General features: G+C 44.1%; 1 protein-coding gene across 2 annotated transcripts; it reads right to left on the reverse strand.

The window, feature by feature from the left end:
* Positions 1-706: 706 nt before the first annotated feature.
* LOC148833158 (uncharacterized) lies at positions 707-18971 on the reverse strand. 2 transcript variants are annotated; one of them, XM_088918968.1, is made up of 7 exons: positions 18649-18971; positions 16446-16616; positions 12201-12298; positions 11921-12065; positions 4231-4380; positions 2030-2277; positions 707-866 (listed from the first exon to the last, which is right to left on the reverse strand). In XM_088918968.1, exons 1-6 carry the CDS (start codon positions 18800-18802, stop codon positions 2054-2056), a joined length of 942 nt encoding a protein of 313 aa, XP_088775094.1. In that variant the 5' UTR covers positions 18803-18971; the 3' UTR covers positions 707-866; positions 2030-2053. The 2 variants fall into 2 exon arrangements, with proteins under 2 accessions (XP_088775094.1, XP_088775093.1); XM_088918967.1 differs by lacking the exon at positions 707-866 and having other exon boundaries at positions 1583-2277.
* Between the last annotated feature and the right edge of the window lie 454 nt (positions 18972-19425).

The following is a 19425-nucleotide window of genomic DNA, read 5'->3' on the forward strand; positions in this document are numbered from 1 at the left end:
CTTTTTAAAAAACGGGAGATTAAATGGTGAGCCGAGCATGCTTCGCCTGCCGTTGAGAGCACTGTTGACATTGTAGTGTTTACCCTTTGAAGAGCAGGAGAAATAGGCGGCTCCACTGGGACTACCATGTTGTGTCTGCTCCCTCTCAGATCCAGTGATAGGCAGTTCATTCTTATCATCCTGTGAGACATCTTATCTTGTGTAGAAGCATACAACAGGCTGCATCAAAGCCACAGATGCTATCAAGATGCCTGGCTAATGTCCATCACCTCTCAAGCAGTCTAGATAAGAAATCATGGGAAGGGTAACCTGGTATCTCTGCATTGTGAATCGGAAAAAAATCAATTAATGTGCAATATAGAAGTGAAAAATTCTGTGCTTATCTCTTCATCTCTACTATTAAGGCACTATTTTTCAATATACTCTTATTCTTGTTGCTCTCGTTTCCGGGGGTAGTTTCCGAGGATGCATGGCTGCATGCTTTTCAGGTGGAGTAATAAATTAACAAACACTTATGCGTCCAAATCTGTGTAAAAAAGGCGACCTTTAACTGGCACAGTCTTCATCATCATTCTAGAGGACGTGTTAATCCACGCTGGCACAGAAATTACACCGATAAGTTTCTGGACATGTGACAGGTGAGGAACCAGATCACAGGTTACCGATGCCGCAGTCCTGCTGTCTGCTGGTGTCCACAGAGGTGCAGTAGTAGTAGTATTGCTTCTGTATCCAGTGCTGTTCATGCTACAGGACCTCAAAGTGCTTGACATACACGAAGGGAGAGGCACTTCCTTCAGCACTCAGGCGCCGCTGTACATCAGCTGGGTGACACTCAGCTGCCATGATGCGCCCGCACTCGTACTGCCCTGCAGTTCAGGTGGAGAAGTAAGACATCAGAGTAAGCCTTAGAGAGGCTGGACTGTACACGTCCTGGGTAGAACTGAGCTAGGATTCGAGAGACCCCTAATCGGAGGAACGGTGTCATGCAGTCTTTAAGGAGCAAGTAGTCAGAACCTTAACTCCACTTCACTGATAGGCAGGCACCTCCTACAGCAGTGGTGGCCGTCACCATACCGGAGTATTGCTTTTGGAAAGGAAGTGCACCACCTACAGGTCCACCAGCACCACGTACAGTAGCCACCTGGTTTTCCCTGGATATCTCCCATCCCAGTAGTGGCCAGACCCAGCTTGCTGAGCTTGCTGAGCTTCTGAGACCTGACCTGATCAGGCTATAAGGCAGTGTTCTCGGCATCTCACACACACACACACACACACACACACACACACACACACGCACACTTGAAAGCTGAGAGGCAGAAAGAATTAAAAAAAAACACAAAGCCTGGGCTGTTGAAGTTTCTTCAGGTGTTACTCTTAGTTTTTTCTTCCTCTTTCTGCCTCACAGTGTGGCGTTAACGTCTACTCGTTCCTTTGCAGCCAAAACACACGGACACAGATCCTTACTCGAACCCGTTCTGTAAATAGTTTCACAATCCTAAGATGTGACGAAAGGTGCAAAATAAGCATACATAATATGCGATTTTATGAGGTCAATCTTTCATAATAAAATAATGGAACTAACTCCATGTTCCCAGATCTCCTTAATTCTGCAGTCTTTTATTCAGCTGAGAGGAAACACAGTACTTGATAGACACATTTCCATTAGCCTTGCTAACTACATTCACTCTAATTAGCAGGTTTTATGTAGCCAGCTATGTCACTGATGTGAGACAGGCTCTAGCAGCTGTGACCAGAAAGTAAATTAGTCTCAAACAATTTTCCCTCGTATGTTACAGAACTGGAACCAGTTTCCCTTCAGGAACTTCCAGTCTAGAGCAGCACCAAGCCACCACTGAGATCAAGACCTAAGGAGTACACAGGTAACGGTATAATATGGTTTCCCACATCAAACAGGATTCTAATCATGATTAAACATCTAAAAAGCTAGAAAATGCATGCTTTGTTCGTTCATTACAGAATAACGGGGAGGAAAAATTAACAGTTCAGCCACATTGTTCGATTAGCACACCTTTGCAAAGGCACAAGGAGCACGTCAAGAAAAAGTCCCTCCTCTCCCGGTTCCCGAGTCGAACTTCTTGGCACCTGCGACGGCCTCTTCCAGAATAACGTGCCTGCTGCGGTCCAGCTCGAACTGCAGGGCCTGAGAGAAGCAGGGGGCATCGAAGGCGCTGTGGTAGGCCGAGGCGCGGTCGGCGCGCAGGCACTGCTGGGGGAACTTGGAGATCTCCTCGGCCAGCGCCAGGGCGGCCTGCAGGGCTGAGGGACAGGCCAGCAACAGAGGGTCAAGCAGGGCTGCAGGGCAGGTAACATCCATACATTCACTGGACACGGGGCAAAACGTTCCGCACTGAAGGGCAGCAGCAGGTACATGATTATTCACTTATTCGCTCGGGGGGGGTTGGAGTGTCGAGCAGTTCTATGGAATACGGATATAAAGTACTTCTACTTGAAACAAAGAGCTTTGATTTAAACCACGTACTGTAGGTCTTCAAGATTCCCTTTATTTCAATGCCTGCTACCTGCTTCAAGAATGCCCTCATACTGTATGTGAAAATATCTTTTAACGGCAAGCTACATAAATGTGGCCCCAGAAGGAAACACATTCCCCTGTTGATCCTCTTCTGTTTCAGTAAAGACCTTGGAAGTAAAGCGCTGTGTGGACATACAGTAAGCTGACTCAGGGTTGTGAAAGAACACTGCTCTTGCTCATTTAAAAGAGCTCCAAATCAGGGCACAGGGATGGTGGAGTAAATGAACCAGGTGGGTTATTTTAAGAGAAAAACATCACCTTGTTGCATTCAGAAGGATGCTTCCCTGTCGTCAAGTAACAAGGAAACAAAGATTTAAAGGACCACTGCTGTCAACAATGGCAAAGGAAACAAAGCAGAACAATGCTCTTTTTACTTCATAATCGTACGGTCACTGACGCTTGTAGAGAAAAGAACAAAAATAATTTATGATGATGCCACAACCACTTTTTAATGTTTCACAGCAGTCTAAAATTAAACAAGGCCACAGACGGCGATAACGGGCTCCTGCATTCTTCTCAGCTTACTGGGTAGGCCGAGCGCCTGCTCATTTGTGCCACAATTTTCCCTTTTCTTTTAAAAAGTCACTCAGCAGTCCCAGACAGACCACCCCGCCCACTCCACTGCAGGGACCGATTAACTGCGCCTGGCCATGCTTCCTGGAAGTGGCTTCCTTCATCATCCCAGGAAATCTGGGCAATTTCATGGGGTGGGCACGAGAAAGCCCCTTTTCTGCCGTGGCAGCAAAGCCCAGCCATGCCCAAGCCGGGAGGCGTAGACCTCCATCCATGATACAATCCAATGTCTTCATTTTCGTTTTGAAGATCTTGAACGGCTCTGGATCGTTCTAAGGAGGTTCCAACCTTTCTCCCTCCTCTATGAGGTGATCTCCATTGTGAGCCTACAGACACACCAACATTGGTGCGGTGGCTCTGTGGCTCAGGATCTGCGCCTGTGGGTTGATGGTTGCCGGTTCATATCCCGCGGCTGGCAGAGGAATCCTACTCCGTTGGGCCCCTGAGCAAGGCCCTTAACCCCAGCTGCTCCAGGAGAGCCGTACAATGACTGACCCTGCGCTGTGACCCCCAGTTTCTCTACCTGTCTGTGTGTCTCATGGAGAGCAAGCTGGGGTCTGCAAAAAGACAAATTCCTAATACAAGAAATTGTATAGGGCTAATCTTATCTTATGATTCTTCGGAAGCTTTACTTCAGAGTTTAACGCATTCCAAGGCCGGCTGTGTAAAAAGATACAGAACGGTGCCACACCTCTCCTCACATCTTTTCAGCAGCATGCTGTAGCAGTAGCCAGAGGACACATTGCCAACATGAAGTCTGTGAGTGCACCTCTTTCATTTACACCTTATATCCAACAGAGATGTTTGTGTGGTGATGTATTGAAACATAAACTCAGATTACAAGAGCTGCCTCATTTCCTTGCTGATCCTGTTCCCGATAGTAACCACTATATAAAGAATATATATAAATATATAAAAAATATGTATAAATGGCTGACCCTGCGCTCTGACCCCCAGCTTCTCTCCCTCTCTGTGTGTCTCATGGAGAGCAAGCTGAGGTCTGTGCAAAAGACAAATCCCTAATACAAGAAATTGTACATGGCTAATAAAGTGATCTTATCAGAGTCGCCGGATTTGAGGCGGAGTGAGCAGGTACCGTACTTCACCTTCACCGTCGGGGACAACCCTGTTGGCGAGCCCGAACGCGAGCGCCTCCTGCGCGCCCACTGCTCTGCCCGTGAGGATGAGGTCCAGGGCCCTGGAGAGGCCGATGAGACGAGGCAGCCGCACCGTGCCTCCGTCAATCAGGGGAACGCCTCGGCAAAGAACACGAGAGCCACTTCGGTTATCTCATCGCAATACAATTCCCGTTCAATTTAGTTTTAAATAGCGCCTTTCACAGCAAGGTTGCCCCAAGGCACTTAACAAAGTTGTGTGACAATGCATGAAGTTACAATACAGAAAGAGTAAAAGCCAGAAGACAAATCCATCCTCAGGCCTCAGGGTGTGTGTGCTCTGTTAATATTCAGGTGGGGAGCTGCGTCAGCATGCGTAGGCTGCAAGGGAACAAGTAATAGGTTTATTCCCTGCTGAAAAGAGAAGAAAACACAACGTTTCAGCCTTGGAACCTGGAGCACACCCGAAGAAGGCTCCACGGCCGAAGCGTTGTGTTTTCTTTCTTCTCTTTTGAAGCTTGCTGGAGTCACAACTTTTTTATAGCATGCTTGGGTTGGACGAGCCACTATAAAAAGTACAGTTTTAAATATTTGCTCAGCAAAGTATTGCTTGGTTTTTGCTGCAACCTCATGTTTGCAAAGCAAAGACCCTCTAGTTTGGAACACTTTGCAATATAATGACATTGTAGGAGCTAATGAATATACAGCAAATAACCAAAAAGTGATCTCGGACGGACATTCAACTTTATATAATCTAAAAGACAATACTTCCTGTGTCTTAACTGCTGCCAGTGACAAGGGCCCGGTCCTATAGATCAGCAGTGAGCTGTGTGAGAGGAACAAGCGCCCACTTCCAAAGCAGGGCAGACAGCTGTGCAAGAGGGCGTGTTGAAAAACCCAACATTGGTGTTCATATGAACAAATAATAAAGCAGAAAACCTCGAGTTATCGTTAAGGGCATGAAGCTTAATTACAGCCGAAGGAACTTACATTTTACAATCAAATAGGTTAGAACAACATGAAAAGGTTGTAGATGCCTTAAAACATATGCAAATAAACCCTGCCTCTAATCAGTGCTGAGCCCTGTGATGATGGCCTATAATTAACAATCCCTTCTCATGACAGCACTTTCTTTTCTAACTCTGTGTGTGAGGCTCTGTGCGCCCCCCTGACACTATCATGACTAGTGCTCTCTGAGCATTTGCCCACACCGCATGGATTGAAAGCAGATGTAGTGTCCGTACACCTGGAGAACAGCAGTTTCCTTAACACCGCTATCACTGGAGCAAGATTTCTCCTTTCTTCTTGTATAACGTCTATAATAATAATAATAATTATTATTAATAATTTTTCATAACGTTAAAGCTCGTCAACACAAGTCCCCTTACTGAACTCACCGGTAGTTATAACTAGTAATTATGTACGACAGCCACTGGCCTAATGATTAAGCCCTGAATGCTCTTCACAAGCATTTCTTTCAAAAGCAATTACAGGGAGTAAAATGCCATTTTTTGTGACCTAAAATTGTTCATGTGTTCTAAAAATTCACAAACAGCTGATATAGAGAATTAATGCGTGTGGTGCTGCTCTCTGTGTCCATTAAGCTGTGTTTAAATTGTGTGAATTTCTATCCAATATATACTGTATCTAATATTTAGATAATACCATATCTGCAATGAGTCTCTCTTATGTAAGCAGTAACTTTAATACAATGTTTTATGGTGTTAGTCCTTCATATTTGAGGCTCTCTGGTACTGGTATTAATCTTTTGTCACAGGACGCTGCTTTAAACTCACCGATGGCCAACTCCACTTCCCGGTGAAAAACTCTACAGATCTGTTAGCTCCGAAACAAAGAGGCCAGGAGCCCAGAACAAGCACAGCGGGTTGTCAAGGGCATCGCCGGTCCTGGGCCAGTTCCCTGAGGCCTCCCTGCCTTTCTCACAACCCAGCTCACCTGACGGGAGCACACCTGTGGGCACGTGGCCAGACAGAGCCCAGAGGAGGAGGCTGGGTAGCAGTAGCAGTACCCAGACCCGCTGGGGGGGGCATTTTTAGAGCCCCTCCTTGGTTTTTCGCGCGGGCTAGCTCTGTTGGTAGAGCATGAGACTCATGATTTCAGGGGAGTGGGTCTGTGTCCCACGTCGGGCACCAGGTCCTCTGTGTTGGAGGTTGGGCACAAGGCTAACAACCCTGTCCTGTGAAAAACTGATGTTACGGAAACAGCGACAGGATGTTACTGCTCCTACATGCCGGAAGGCACAACGGGCAAACATCCACAGCCATCTTGGTTGTTCATCAGCTGACTCCGGTTATTAATGATCAAAGAGGGATGTCTGCACTGCGGATTGAGATGATGCTGGAAAATTCCCAATGAGGCAAGACTGGAAGAGTGTAACTATGCGGAGATTTTCGGAGCCTGACAATAGCTATTCCATGAGAATACAATGAGAAAAAAATGCATTCCATAAAACTAGATTATGGTAGAACAGGAATTATGCATAATTTCACTTCCCCACAGCACAAACACTTAAAATATTCCCCAAATATGGTGTTAGAGTAGTTCAGAAAAAAAAATATTTTAAGATTGAATCCTTTGACCGAGATTCAATCATACTGCAATTAAAAGAGTAAATTTTCCCCATATCGCAACATTTATATTGTTTACGCTTCAACATTTTCAACTTTAAACATTTCAGTCATTAGAGTGTGTGGATAGAGACCAAATCCTAACCACACGTAAATATTGTACACTGCCTCTTTAATGATCTGCCTTTGATATTTGAGAACAGTTAGTGTAATTGTGAATGTAGCTGATACATTGGTTTAAATTAATTATATTTACTTCAACAAAAGTCTCCACAACTGAAGTCAGCATATTCTTTTTACTATTCGGCATATTTTCCATGGTGGGTTAAAACCATTCCTAATTTGCACCTTTACATAATAAATGTGTCATTAATCTGAAAAGTGTCTTGTCTCTCCATAGACTTGGAAACTTGAATGTTCTATTTCTGTATGTTTTAATCGAATTTTACTTCTGTGTACTGAAGCAACACCAAGAATAAGTATACTATACAGACTGTATATAGTGCACTTCACCCTGTTCCCAATGGAGGAATAACGCCCTGAATTCACAAACTATTTTAATATTTATCATGAAACATCAAGTACAAAGGCTCAATACCATGCTTTACTACTCACTGTAAAACCCACATTGTGTTTTCATTATGGCAGACCGGTATCAACCGAGAGAAAAGAAGTACAGTAGGTGTTCCCTGTGAACAAGCAGATCACACACATGAAGGCTTTCCTGTAGGCAGCCTGCTGGTGCTACTGGTACCCTGACCTCTTCAAAGCAATATGATTTACAACAGACTGACACGGGGAGATCAAATTCTGCAATGACAGCCCCAGGAAACGATCGTATCTACAGTGTCTGCAACTTATTATTCCGGCACATTCAACAAAGTGGATCCAGGCAGAAGCATCCTGTACGCAGCAGGTTAGGGCCTGGATTTGTCGGTGTGTGGCTGTGGGTTCGAATCCCAGCCAGGCTGCCGAGCGAGGCCTGCCGCTGTGATCCCTCCAGTAAACCGATCTGCTGCGTGAACGGTAGCGCGCGCCAGCTGCCGAGGGCGGACGCGCCAGCCAAATGGACAGTCGATGCCAGATGCCTGAGTCTGCGTCTGCAGGGCTAGAGTTTAAGAACGGCAGGACGGAAGGACTGTGGGAAGACTTTGTCTGAAGCCCTGTGTAAACAATTCTTCATCCAATAATATTTTATGACCTGTAATTCCTTTTTTTTTTAATAACGTCAGACTGCAACAGCTTTTCCCCTGGTAGTTTCATTCTCCTTTAGTATTGAATGCCCTAGCAGCTGAAATATATTTAATTTGGCAATCCCACTTTGCGGTTCCACCAGTTTTGTTTCCGAACTTTAAACTGAAGCTTGCTGGAGTCACAACTTTTTTTATAACAGCTTGGGTTGGACGAGCCACTATAAAAAGTACAGTTTTAAATATTTGCTCAGTAGAGTATCGCTTAGCTTTTGCTGCAACCTCATGCTCGCAAAGTAAAGACCCTCCATTTCGATCTCTCTGCACAACGAGCTTCCAGGCTAGTGAGCAGAAGGCCTGGGACACATCTCCAGCCTTGGCAGTCACTGATCCATCCACACTGCATTTATCTTATTCATGGGTTCGGGTTGCTCCTTTGAAATCCCACTGAAAATTTCCACCCACTAGCATCTCGTGGCTCTGAGGTTCAGATCACACGGCTACGGCCGTTCAGCTCAACCGTAATGATTTTGCAATCTGCCAAGTCACTGATGTGTATTTTCTTAAGCTTATTTGCCCATGTGCTTCCCTGAAAGGACGAGCTCCATGTTTTTTGAAGTCAGAAATATCAATCGTTTTCCGTCCCCCACCCATAACCCCCATTCCCTTCCTTTAGAGGCTGGAAGCTATTTCCTCTCCCAGGGCTAGCAGATCCCAACGAGACGCAGCCAGTCTCCCAGCAGTGAGCACTGCAGCAACCAGGCATTCCTCACTCACATGTCTGCAGCCAGGGGCATTAAAAATGCAACAACTGCTGCTGTGTCTGACACTCACTTGCTGTGTTTGCAGCACATCTCAGTAAACTGACAGCATGAACAAGTTGATGTAGTTCAGGTGGGGAGCTGTATCAGCATGCATAGGCTGCGTAGGCTCCCCGATGAGGCTCCACAGCCAAAACATTGTGTTTTCTTTCTTCTCTTTTCATCAGGGAATAAACCTAATACTTGTCCCTGAACAAGTGGATACTGCCCAGATAACTCATCTTTTCTGTCACGTCCACAGATACTGTATCTGGACAGCAGAAATAGGAATGCTGATTATAAAGGATGCAGAAAAAACACCGCTGCATCTTTGAGTGCGTGAACCACAGGAAGTGTAGAATACTGTGACACAGCGAAGGGCAGCACGAGAAGCAATGATTATCGAGAACTCTTTTTATCGCTTTCTGTGGAAAGGAAAGACCACCTGCACACCAGTGGTGAGCAGTGATGCAGGGCAGCTGTGCATTTCATTGAGCTCAGCTGCTTGAACTACCTGAAACGCTTAAATGAATCCTCTGCACGTGCGTTCATGCTTTGTGTTTCCTTTTTAAATATGTGAAGCGTACATGTCAACAGAGGAAGTTCAAATGATAAGTTCCAGCTGTTGGAACAGACAACATCATGTCCGTACCGCTCCCACGTTTCCTCGCTCTGTGTAATTTGATTTGTTCCATCTGGACACCCACTTACGGGCAACAAATTAATAATTCGATGATAAGAGGTAATAAAATGAAGCTTCTTTCCCTGAGTCGCGGTCCAAAGCGAACTGCTGCTATGGCAGTCACCCCGGTACAGTCCACGCTGATGATGGAAGGATACGTTAATGTAGTTAGTTTAGGCTTCAGTACTTTCATGCATCTGCCACACGCACTGAGGATACAGTAAATTTGAAAAGACACTTATTTCGTGTAAATAGGAACAGTAGGCCTAAATATATTCCAAGGAAGGAGTCGAGGTCAATTCCACACTAAAGAGCAGAAAGAAGGAAAAAGAATATTTCAGCTGTGGAGGTCTTTCCTGGTGTGTGAAGGGTTGTGTTTTTTTTCCATTCTTCCTACTTTCCAGTGTGGACTTAACCTTTGCTTGTTCCTTTACAGCCAGCACACACCAACACAGCCCACTGCCTGAACCTCTACAGTACCGTACGAACATACGGCCAGTTTGTTTGAAGGAAGCAACAAAGAGAAAATAACTTGTAACCACTTGAAAACCTATTGATTCTCCCTTTGGTCACAAGACAAATACTGATCTCGGATCTAGGCAATGGGTTTAGAAAAAATCTGTGTATTTCTGTAAGCTTAGGAATCACATAAGTCTTAACATATTTATTTCATGGCACATCATCTCAAAGCACCGTACAATATTGTTTTATTTATCAAATGCAGATGTTTGAAATACATTTGTAACGTTAAGTAAACTGTTTTTTATTTCTAGCTTTATTTAAAAACAGCTCTCCATCACTATGTATAGACCTCACAAAGCCTGCTCTGAACCACACTGACAGAAACACACGTGTGACCAACCAGATGCATTAAAACTCACAGAGCTGGATAACAAAATGCAAGACGATTCCTAGTGTGAGACATGCTGCAGGTGACATCTTCCTTTCCAAAAGCAATGGTGACCCACCGCTAGGAACCACAAACACAGCCAAATAAAACAAACAAGAGTGCATAAGCTGTCATGAGACAGGAGTAGGGGTTGCCACTCTCTGTCATTTAACACTGTTCAGATACCTTAGCATCTCACAAAAACACCCACTGTGTCCGAATCACAGACTCACAACCTTCAGTCTTATGGGGACGATAACGACACGACGTGGTTTGTGGGGCCCGAGCCTGGTGACACTGTGCTGTGGTTGCCCTCAGCTTTCTCTATTGTCTTATAACCTCCCAGAAAAATAGTGCACTATGCACATTTCATGACTTTCCGCTGGCTGATCTGTCTACATGGGCTGGGTTCTGGTTGAATGTCTCAGGTAACAGTCTGTGTGTCTTCCTTAGGAGCAGCATAACAATAGCAGCACTGCGCAGTCATCTCATGACAATGCTCTGCCTGGCTGTCTGAAGACCGGGTATATTCAGACGTGGGCAATGCCAAGTTCATGTAGTTAATTACAGAGAAGGAATGATAAGCCGTGTTTAGAAAAAAATGGGGGGGGGGAATCTACCAAGTAAATTACAGTCTGCACAGCTTATTTATAAACACTGCGGTTATACTTTTTGTGGGATCAGACTCATCTTAGGGGAGAGAAAATCCATCCCTCTTCCCTCCTGTGGCAATCAAGGCCTTTTCTGCAGATTTTCGCCCTGAGTCACACGCTCTTTCGGGCACCTTTCGTCAAGCTTTGGGCCCGCTGACCGAAGACCGATCCGGTCTCAGACAGCATCCCTCGCTTCACAGACTGCGAGCACGATGCCGAAGAGCTGCAATTTGAATGACTTTAAAATGGAGGGTGCTTAAGTGCGGATAGTATGGTACAGCGTCCCTTATCTTTCAGGGCAGGAGGATATGATGATGCTTTTCAGCTGAAGCTTTAAAGAAGACGGGTGTACCTGTGGCGCCGCTCTCACTGAGCTGGAAACACGCAGTGCGGTTCAGGGTGCGAGCCTACATCCTGTCCTGTCTCCGCCCATGAGGACTGGGGAGAGCTGGTTGATCTGCTGCTTCTTTTAAGATCTGACTCATCTCAGTGTCCTTTTGGGCTCAACACTATGTGTCCACTTAGTTAACACTGCTCATAGTAACCATTTTGACATTCTGCAGATACCCGAGGTTTTGTCAGGCAGCCATTAATCTTTAAGCATGGCCACACTGCAGGAATAAAGGCAGAAGGGTGTCTTTAGCCTAGCTCTCACTGGGAAATTCTCCGGTACCCCTGTACGTTCACGGCGCAGAGTATAACTGAGGGTTGCAAACCTAACTTGGAAGAACTAGAAAACACCAAAAACCGTCCTGCATTCCGAGGCGCAATGCCGCGCTCGTTAAAGGTGAGCTTGGCGAAGCCTACTGAAAAAGAAAATGCGCAGGTGACGGGCGAAAGGAGCCAGAAGAAACAGCAAAACAGCAGAGAGTAACGTACCGAAACGCCGGCAGAACACGCCCACGACGGCGCTTTCCTCCATCACCCTCAAGTCCGCCAGCAGGGAGAGCTCCAGACCTCCAGCGACGGCATAACCACTCACAGCCGCTATCACAGGCTTGGAGAGCTGCATGCGAGACGGGCCCTGCAAGGCACACACAGGGGCAGAGACAATCCAGCAGCTACTGCGGCCTTTTGTTCGCTCACCTCCAACACACACGTGTTTATGCAGCTCAATACTGACACGGTGTTGACTGGGAGTAACTCTGGAACTTCATACCATAGGACCAGGACCCTTGGTGACATCTTGTTCCAATTTAATGGAGGCTGAGTGATGGGCCAGCTCTTTCAAATCGTAACCAGAGCAGAAATTCCCTCCTGTAAGAAACCACAAAATTATAAAGTACGGTGCTGGAAACCAGAAGGAATAAAAAAAAAATCTCTTTAAGAGTAGAGCTGCAATTTAGAAAGCGGGTCAGAGGATCTTTGGCACGTCTTTCAACTGAAATCGTTCTGCTCTTAAAGAGCCTTGCTGAAACAGGGTCTCTTCACTGTGCAATGCCTTTATTATAGATGTGCTAGCATACCTCTTTTGTGATCTAAACACAAACAAATAGTCAAACTGCCACATCTGTTGTTAAAACAGAAAGGTCAAAACTGTAAAGTGCAGGGTCTTCTTGTTGTTGATGTTTTTGCCGTTATTGCTTAGTTTTATTCATGGTTACCAATATTACGTAGCACAACAATTCAGTTTGCAGCAGCATCGTCATCACGATCTCTGAGGCCTCAGGAAACAGTAAAGCAAAGTAAAGGGAGTAAAAGTTACAGTAAAAGCCAGAAGCGCACTGAAGCAGGGCCAGACAGGGGATCGAACGTTTGACTCATCCAGCGACCCTGACCAACCCATCACAGCCTGTCTCAGCAGGACTGCTATGGGCTCAGTGCCGTCACTGGTGGGTTCGACTCCAGTGCCCTTGGCCAGCTGGACACCTGCGACCCCGAGCCGTTTCTCCCAGCGGACGCTCAGCCCCGACGCTCGCAGGAAGAAAGCCAATGAACACTGCGCCTCAGCCAGTTCAGCTCAGGACACCAGCGGCAGTGTCACTGAAGAGAAACTGTTAACATACAAAGAGCTGCACTGACTGTGGTTCTTGCGGGACTAGGATGAGTGCAAACTTTGTACGTGTGCCGGCTTTAACACAAACCTCACTTACGATAAGCTCCAACCTGCTTTCGGTCAGCATTGTGTATACTCTTCAGAGACATACCCTTATTTACTCTTTAAATCCAATGCTTTTTATTTACATTATGCTTTGTCTTTTTTATCAGTGGTGTTTTTCAAAATTATTTGTTTTAAGGAATATGATCATATAAAAATATATTTTACATGTTTGTACTTCCTTAAAAGAGTGCTGTGAGGTCCCTGAGGACTTTAGTAATAATTAGTATTACCTACATACTTCTGATTTTACAGGTATCAATAACACTTTCAGCCAAACTCTTCGGTGATCACTACACAATGACAAGCCAGATTTCTTTTTTGGAAATTCCCTTAGTGGGATTTGATGCCAAAAAATATGTTTTGCACTGAAATCTTGTGCTGTTTTCTCTTTCCAAAAGACATATCCACAAAAAATAATTTATTATCTTCTGGTATCAACAAAATTTAAAATCCTTCACCCCACATCCTCATCGTGACATAACTGGTTCTAATTAATGCACAGAAATTAAAGCAATTAGTGGGAATGAAAAATGTTTTCAAGCACTTAAACTAATAACCGTGTTCATGATTTCATTTGATACACAATTCCAAAATTTTGATCAACTGTTGATTTAAATATGTGGATCCACTGTTTATTCAATAATGTGTGGAATTTAAAAAACAAATTTACATTTTAAATTGGATTCATGTAAATGAGATTTAAGTTGTCATATTAAACACATATTTTAAATTTAATTGAACATGAACTGAAGGATTATTTGAATTATTATAACAGTTTGAGTATTATAGAGTCTGTAACTAAACAAGTATGGTAGCATGTTTTCCACCCCAGGTCAGTAAGAAAAATAAAAAAACATAATTTTCAACAGTGACTTAATGACCTAGAATGGTCAAAACATTGTACAGACTATCCAACACACAAAGGCAAAACAGAAAAGTAACTGGTTAGTGTACCTTAGGGAGTAACAAAAAACAAAACATCAAAACACAAAAACACAACCAACAATTAACACAAAAGTTAATTTCTTCTTCTTAGGAGCACATGATGGGCTGGAATTTTTATTGCAGTAAATTCTTATGCCTGAAAGAGTTAAAAAGGCTTGCCATTGTTCATGATAAAATGAGGAAAAAAATCGTTTTGAATAAATATGAAAGCTATTATTTTTAATTCATGCCTACGTCTCTAAATATAATCTGCCTGCAACCTCGGTTTTTGTTCATACACGACACACTGTACATTGGAGTTTGGGAAAATGTGCCTTGTCATTTATGACACACACTTTTTTTTAAATTATCTCCCGGATGCTGTAAAAATAGTACCTAATTGGAACTTGGGAAAGAAAAGGCTCGTTTCTATTCAGGGCAGACGTTTTAAAAGGGCAGTGGCTCAAAGACAGGGCTACTGCCTACACAGTGTGAGACAGCGCTGTCGAAGCGTTGCAGCTCAGAGCCCTTTTGATGTTTTACAACTCCGTATTAAGCTGTTTAGGTTTTAAACATGTAATTAAGTAAATCATAATAATTGAACACTGTGAATCATAACAAACACTTTTAATTTTATGATGGCTAAGCCAAAAACTGCCCTGCAAGCAAGTCTCTGTAAAAGGAAGCTGTAGTGTGACCTGCATTTTGCCAGATAATCTTTCTTATAACTGCAAGCTGTAGAGCACTGTGACATTGTGCACTGTCACTGAACTGTGAATTTAATTTTAGCAAAACTTGCCATTTTAATTTTGCAGCACAGCAGGCATACACTTTTTATATTTCTGCAAAAGATAAATGCGTAACCTTTCAGCAGCATGAAAGGTTACACAGTGTTACACAACAGCGGCTGGGATTTTAAATTTTAATAAGACTAATGTGCTACAGTGTGCAATACCGGGCTACACAGTCTGCAGTTTGCCGGGTTAAGGAGAAAAAATTGTACCTTTTGAAACCACAACCTACAAACATCTTCAAACAAGATGCAAACATCTTTAAAAAGTCTTTTCTGAGACACAAATGTCTTTAACAAGTCCTTTCTGAGACATTTTGCATTGAAATCAATGCATGTAAGTTGTGTATTTAGTGGAAATATGTCCCGGTTTTAACTATAATATCTTTAGATGATTGTATTTCAATGACGTGGCTGTTTTGCTGTCTGCCCACCATAGGTAAGGACGCTCTTCCTTATGAGAGCTGTGACAAGCAAGGAATAATTCTGGAAATGCCAGGAATGATCCCAGACCCCGCAGGACTCACTGCAGTACTGAGAGCATGTGACAGCTCTGCAGTCAATGGGACGCCAGTCCATCGCAGGACAACAGGGAAAGGGACAGCACAGAGCAGCTCATTAGAGCTAAGCGGTTTCTCTTAGGGAGACAGGATGAAACTGGAGTATCCGGGGGAAACCCACACAAACCTGGGGAGAACAAGCCAACTCCGCACACCTGGGTGTCCGAGGCCAGAATTGATCCAGGGGCCGTGAAGCTTGTGAGCCAATTGCCACAACCCCCTTCCTTGCTGTCCAACATAAGTTAAATGTAAAAAACAAAAAAATCTTTCTAAAGACAAAAGGGTCAATAAAGAGAATGCGACAAAAACAAAAAAAAAACTTGTTAAATTAAGTCACCATTTACTCCAACATCCTATTGGCTTTTTCCATTTCTTCTCCGTATTGTAAATGACGCATCAACATAAATATCAAAGCTTTTTTTAAAAAAAAACAATAATTCTGTTGGGTATTTATAGTTTTCCTAGTGTTTTCCTGTAATCCAGGGTCGTGGGCAAGCCTGGGCAGTTTATGTTTTTACTACCTGCATATAACACTCCGCGCTCCTCAACGTTTAACACTGATAAGACATTAGACACCTGCCAGATGTTGGCCCAGTCTGGAAAGTGATCTAAATCCCTTTGGACTGTCCTTGCAGCTTCTAAAATAGTAAGCAAAAATTTTACAAAAGGACATCTAACCCACAAGGCATTAAGTCTTCTTTTAGCCAGTCTGGGGAAGTTAGATTGAATGTCCCACGCAGGGCAGCATCGGGGGACACTAATCTCCTGACAATCGCGGGACGATGGAAAGCACATAACAGAGGTGATGTCAGTTTGAGCAGCAAATGCTGTGTGATGCTGTTATGGACATGCGCAGCAGTGTCACAGGCTGTACGGTGTAGTGCAGGCTTTTCTGCCAGTGCTGCGCACTGCGTGTGGGGTAAGAGAAGGCTGGTTATAAGCTGTGAGTTTATGTGGGGGTGCAGAAATCAAGCAACAGTCACAACAGCCAGCCATCAGCTGCCGGCGGTGCCGTCTGGCGCCACTAACCTACTCCGTAGAGGACCGCGGCCGCCAGGGACGAGTCTTCCTCGAAGGCCGTGAAGTGCTCGAGCAGCTGCCGGGCCGTCTCCCGGTCGACGGCGTTCCTGACCTCTGGCCTGTTGATTCCGACGGTCAGGACCGGCCCCTTCCTCTCGGCCACAACCCTCTTCGGGGGGGCTGCAACGGGATCGAGCCAGGGCGCCGAGGTCAGCTCCTCACAGAGGAACGCCAACGCCGGCCCGGCCTGAGATGGACGCGCAGGAGGCAGGGGACTGCGTGACCTGTGGCGGGACGGTTGGCCTAAAATCTGCTTTGGGTCGCTGACCGCTGTGTGGTCTCAAGTCTTAAATTTATAGCACTCGTTTAGTAAAGATTGGGGAGGGGGTTGGTAAAATCAGAAGACTAGATAAAAAAGTATACAAAGATCCTAGTACAAACACGTGGGAAGAGATATTCAGCTCATCAAGTCCATTGGGTAGTTAGCAGCTAACTGATCCAATCGCGAAAGAAGCCAGGGGATTTTCAACATGGCTGGCTGGTTTAACACATCCCTGCAGTTTCTTCTCGGCATGCCCTGTTCTGTGTTTCACTCCTAATCCCGAAAGACTCAGTGAACAATATGGTGCCATTTCTTTTAGAGGACCAACAAGAGCTTGCACATTTTTCAGGCTCGTGCGTGGCTGTGGAGTTTTTTAATCCCACTTAGCCTGGGTTCACACCCCACTCCTCCTTACCTCAGTGGTGCTGGGGAGCTCCCTTGAGACGTAACCCTTCTGAGTGTAAATGAAAAACTGCCAGTTGCTACTACACTGCACTTCTGGTTTAATTTTGTGAATGAAAAATAAAATAATCTCTGTTTCTGAAATAGCGGAATGTTGTGCAGTTTGCTTTAAATAGGCAGCCGCGATTGAGACACATGCAGACAATACAAACAGGAAAGTCAGAATTTCATGGCCAACTTAAACTTTTGACTAAAAGACTTTTTTTCTGAGTAACATATTCTGCATCTTCCTAGTTTGTGCATACACCAGCATTTTACCATCCTTTCATAGTGCAGGAGCAAGGCAAGACAGTGCAGTTGTGCACTTAATTCATAAAGGGGTTCTACACACAAAACCACACCGAAAAATAGCTTATTTGAAGATCATTTTATTACAGAAATGTTTTAGAGTCAAATATGAAACAGCTGTGATGGTAGTGATTGAAGTTGAATCAGTGGATTTGCAATCGCATGACAGCTTTACAGAAAACTCATTTCAGTCGCCGTCTTTCATGCTTAATTCTTATTTTTTTTCCATGTATCTATTTAAAGTATCAGCAACCAAAACCCAACTGGGGTTAATGCAAAACATTACAATGTGTCTCATTTTGCACCAGATGTGAATTCGTATTTCAAAGATGAACCTGAGCTAAGAGAATGAACTGGGATCACGAGGTCACGACCGCAAAAATTGCAAGATTCTACCAAATTAAGCAGGAAAAAACCGATTTCTGCCTAATAACTTTTCTTGTTCTTTAAGTCTCAGGAAACGTACATTGCAACTTCCTTTGTTTTTACCACAAGCTTTTGATGTCACCACAAAAGGAAACCGAAAATCAACCCATAATTATGCCTTTTGACAGCTCTATAAATGCATTTAGAATGGCAAAACTATTGCTGGCATAGTTAAAGTGGTTAAAGACGTTGTGTGAAGAACTTAAACTCAAGGGGGCTTCTGGCATTTTATTCTGTACTACAATAACTTACATTCACCTTTCTTCATCTCTGAAATGTAATACTTGAGGGTAGCTTAACCAAATTGAAAAAAAAGTATTAGTTTAGGTTCTATAATTATGTATCGACGTAACCTGGTCTAGATTAAGATAGATTCAGATGAACAAATGTACAGCACTGGCACGTATTTTGCAAAGCATCCCAGAAGATTTTGCCTTTCTCTCCCGTCAAATAGCAGGATTTGGAAGGGTGGACTGAATACATCGCGATACCAGGGAGACTGGTGTAAATTACCCAGTTAAGGCAGCCCTTCTCGGGACAAGATGCAGAAAGTTTGCTGTGCAGTCCTGGCAGAAAGGTAAGAGATTCTCCACTAAATGGTTAAGTGTGCGTCACCTTCATAGTGTCCCTTACCGACACCGAGATCCTATCACTGGATTTTTGCTGCCCTCTAGTGTAGCACTATATGTGTTAGCACAAACAAAAACATCATACCTGCAGCCTGCCTTTTTCTGCTTGAAGCGCTGAAGGGTTTGACTGTGATATGTCTGATTTTTCTCCCGTAAACCCACTGATGAATCAAGGAGCCATTCCCGTTTCGGGTTTCTAAAACCCGCGTACAAAATCTGCGAGCTAGGGTCGACGACATTACTAATGGCTATGCCTGCAAAAGCTAAAAGCGGATTGTTAGATTAGCTCGCATACAAAAAAAAAATTACGTTCGAGGTTTCAAATGAACAATTTCAACAATTTTTTGAGCACGGCTCTTCGCTTTTATTCCTCTTCCTTCCAGGTACAAGGAAAGATCATTCACGTTTGAGGGGAGTTGTATCGCAAAATAGATCCCTCCGGAAACACATCACTGCATGAGTTTCGGTCCCAGCCACACCAGGTGGCACAGTTGAGGTATCTCGTCGGGATTCCTTCATTTGATGCAAATATTCACCGGGAAATGGTATCATTAAAAAATGAGCTTCATAATATACTCGTATATACCATCTTAATGTCATGAAATGGTCCAAAAATAAAAAAATGAGCCTTTCTATGTATAGCTCCATGTCTTTAAACACTTTAACATGGGAAAACTCAAGTGTGTTACAGTTGTGCATTTTGTTGTGTATCACTTTTGGGGAACTTCAGATATCTGGGGCAGTGCTGATGGATTATATTAACACTCTGCTGTAGCATCTTCATCATCAAAAACTGCAAAACGTTATGTGTGGAGTTACTGTCCTGTTAAGCAAATCCTCACACAAAAAAAGTTTCAGAAAA

This window comes from Atractosteus spatula, chromosome 6 (assembly GCF_055471065.1).
Source record: "Atractosteus spatula isolate fAtrSpa1 chromosome 6, fAtrSpa1.hap1, whole genome shotgun sequence".
Classification (NCBI taxonomy): domain Eukaryota; kingdom Metazoa; phylum Chordata; class Actinopteri; order Semionotiformes; family Lepisosteidae; genus Atractosteus; species Atractosteus spatula.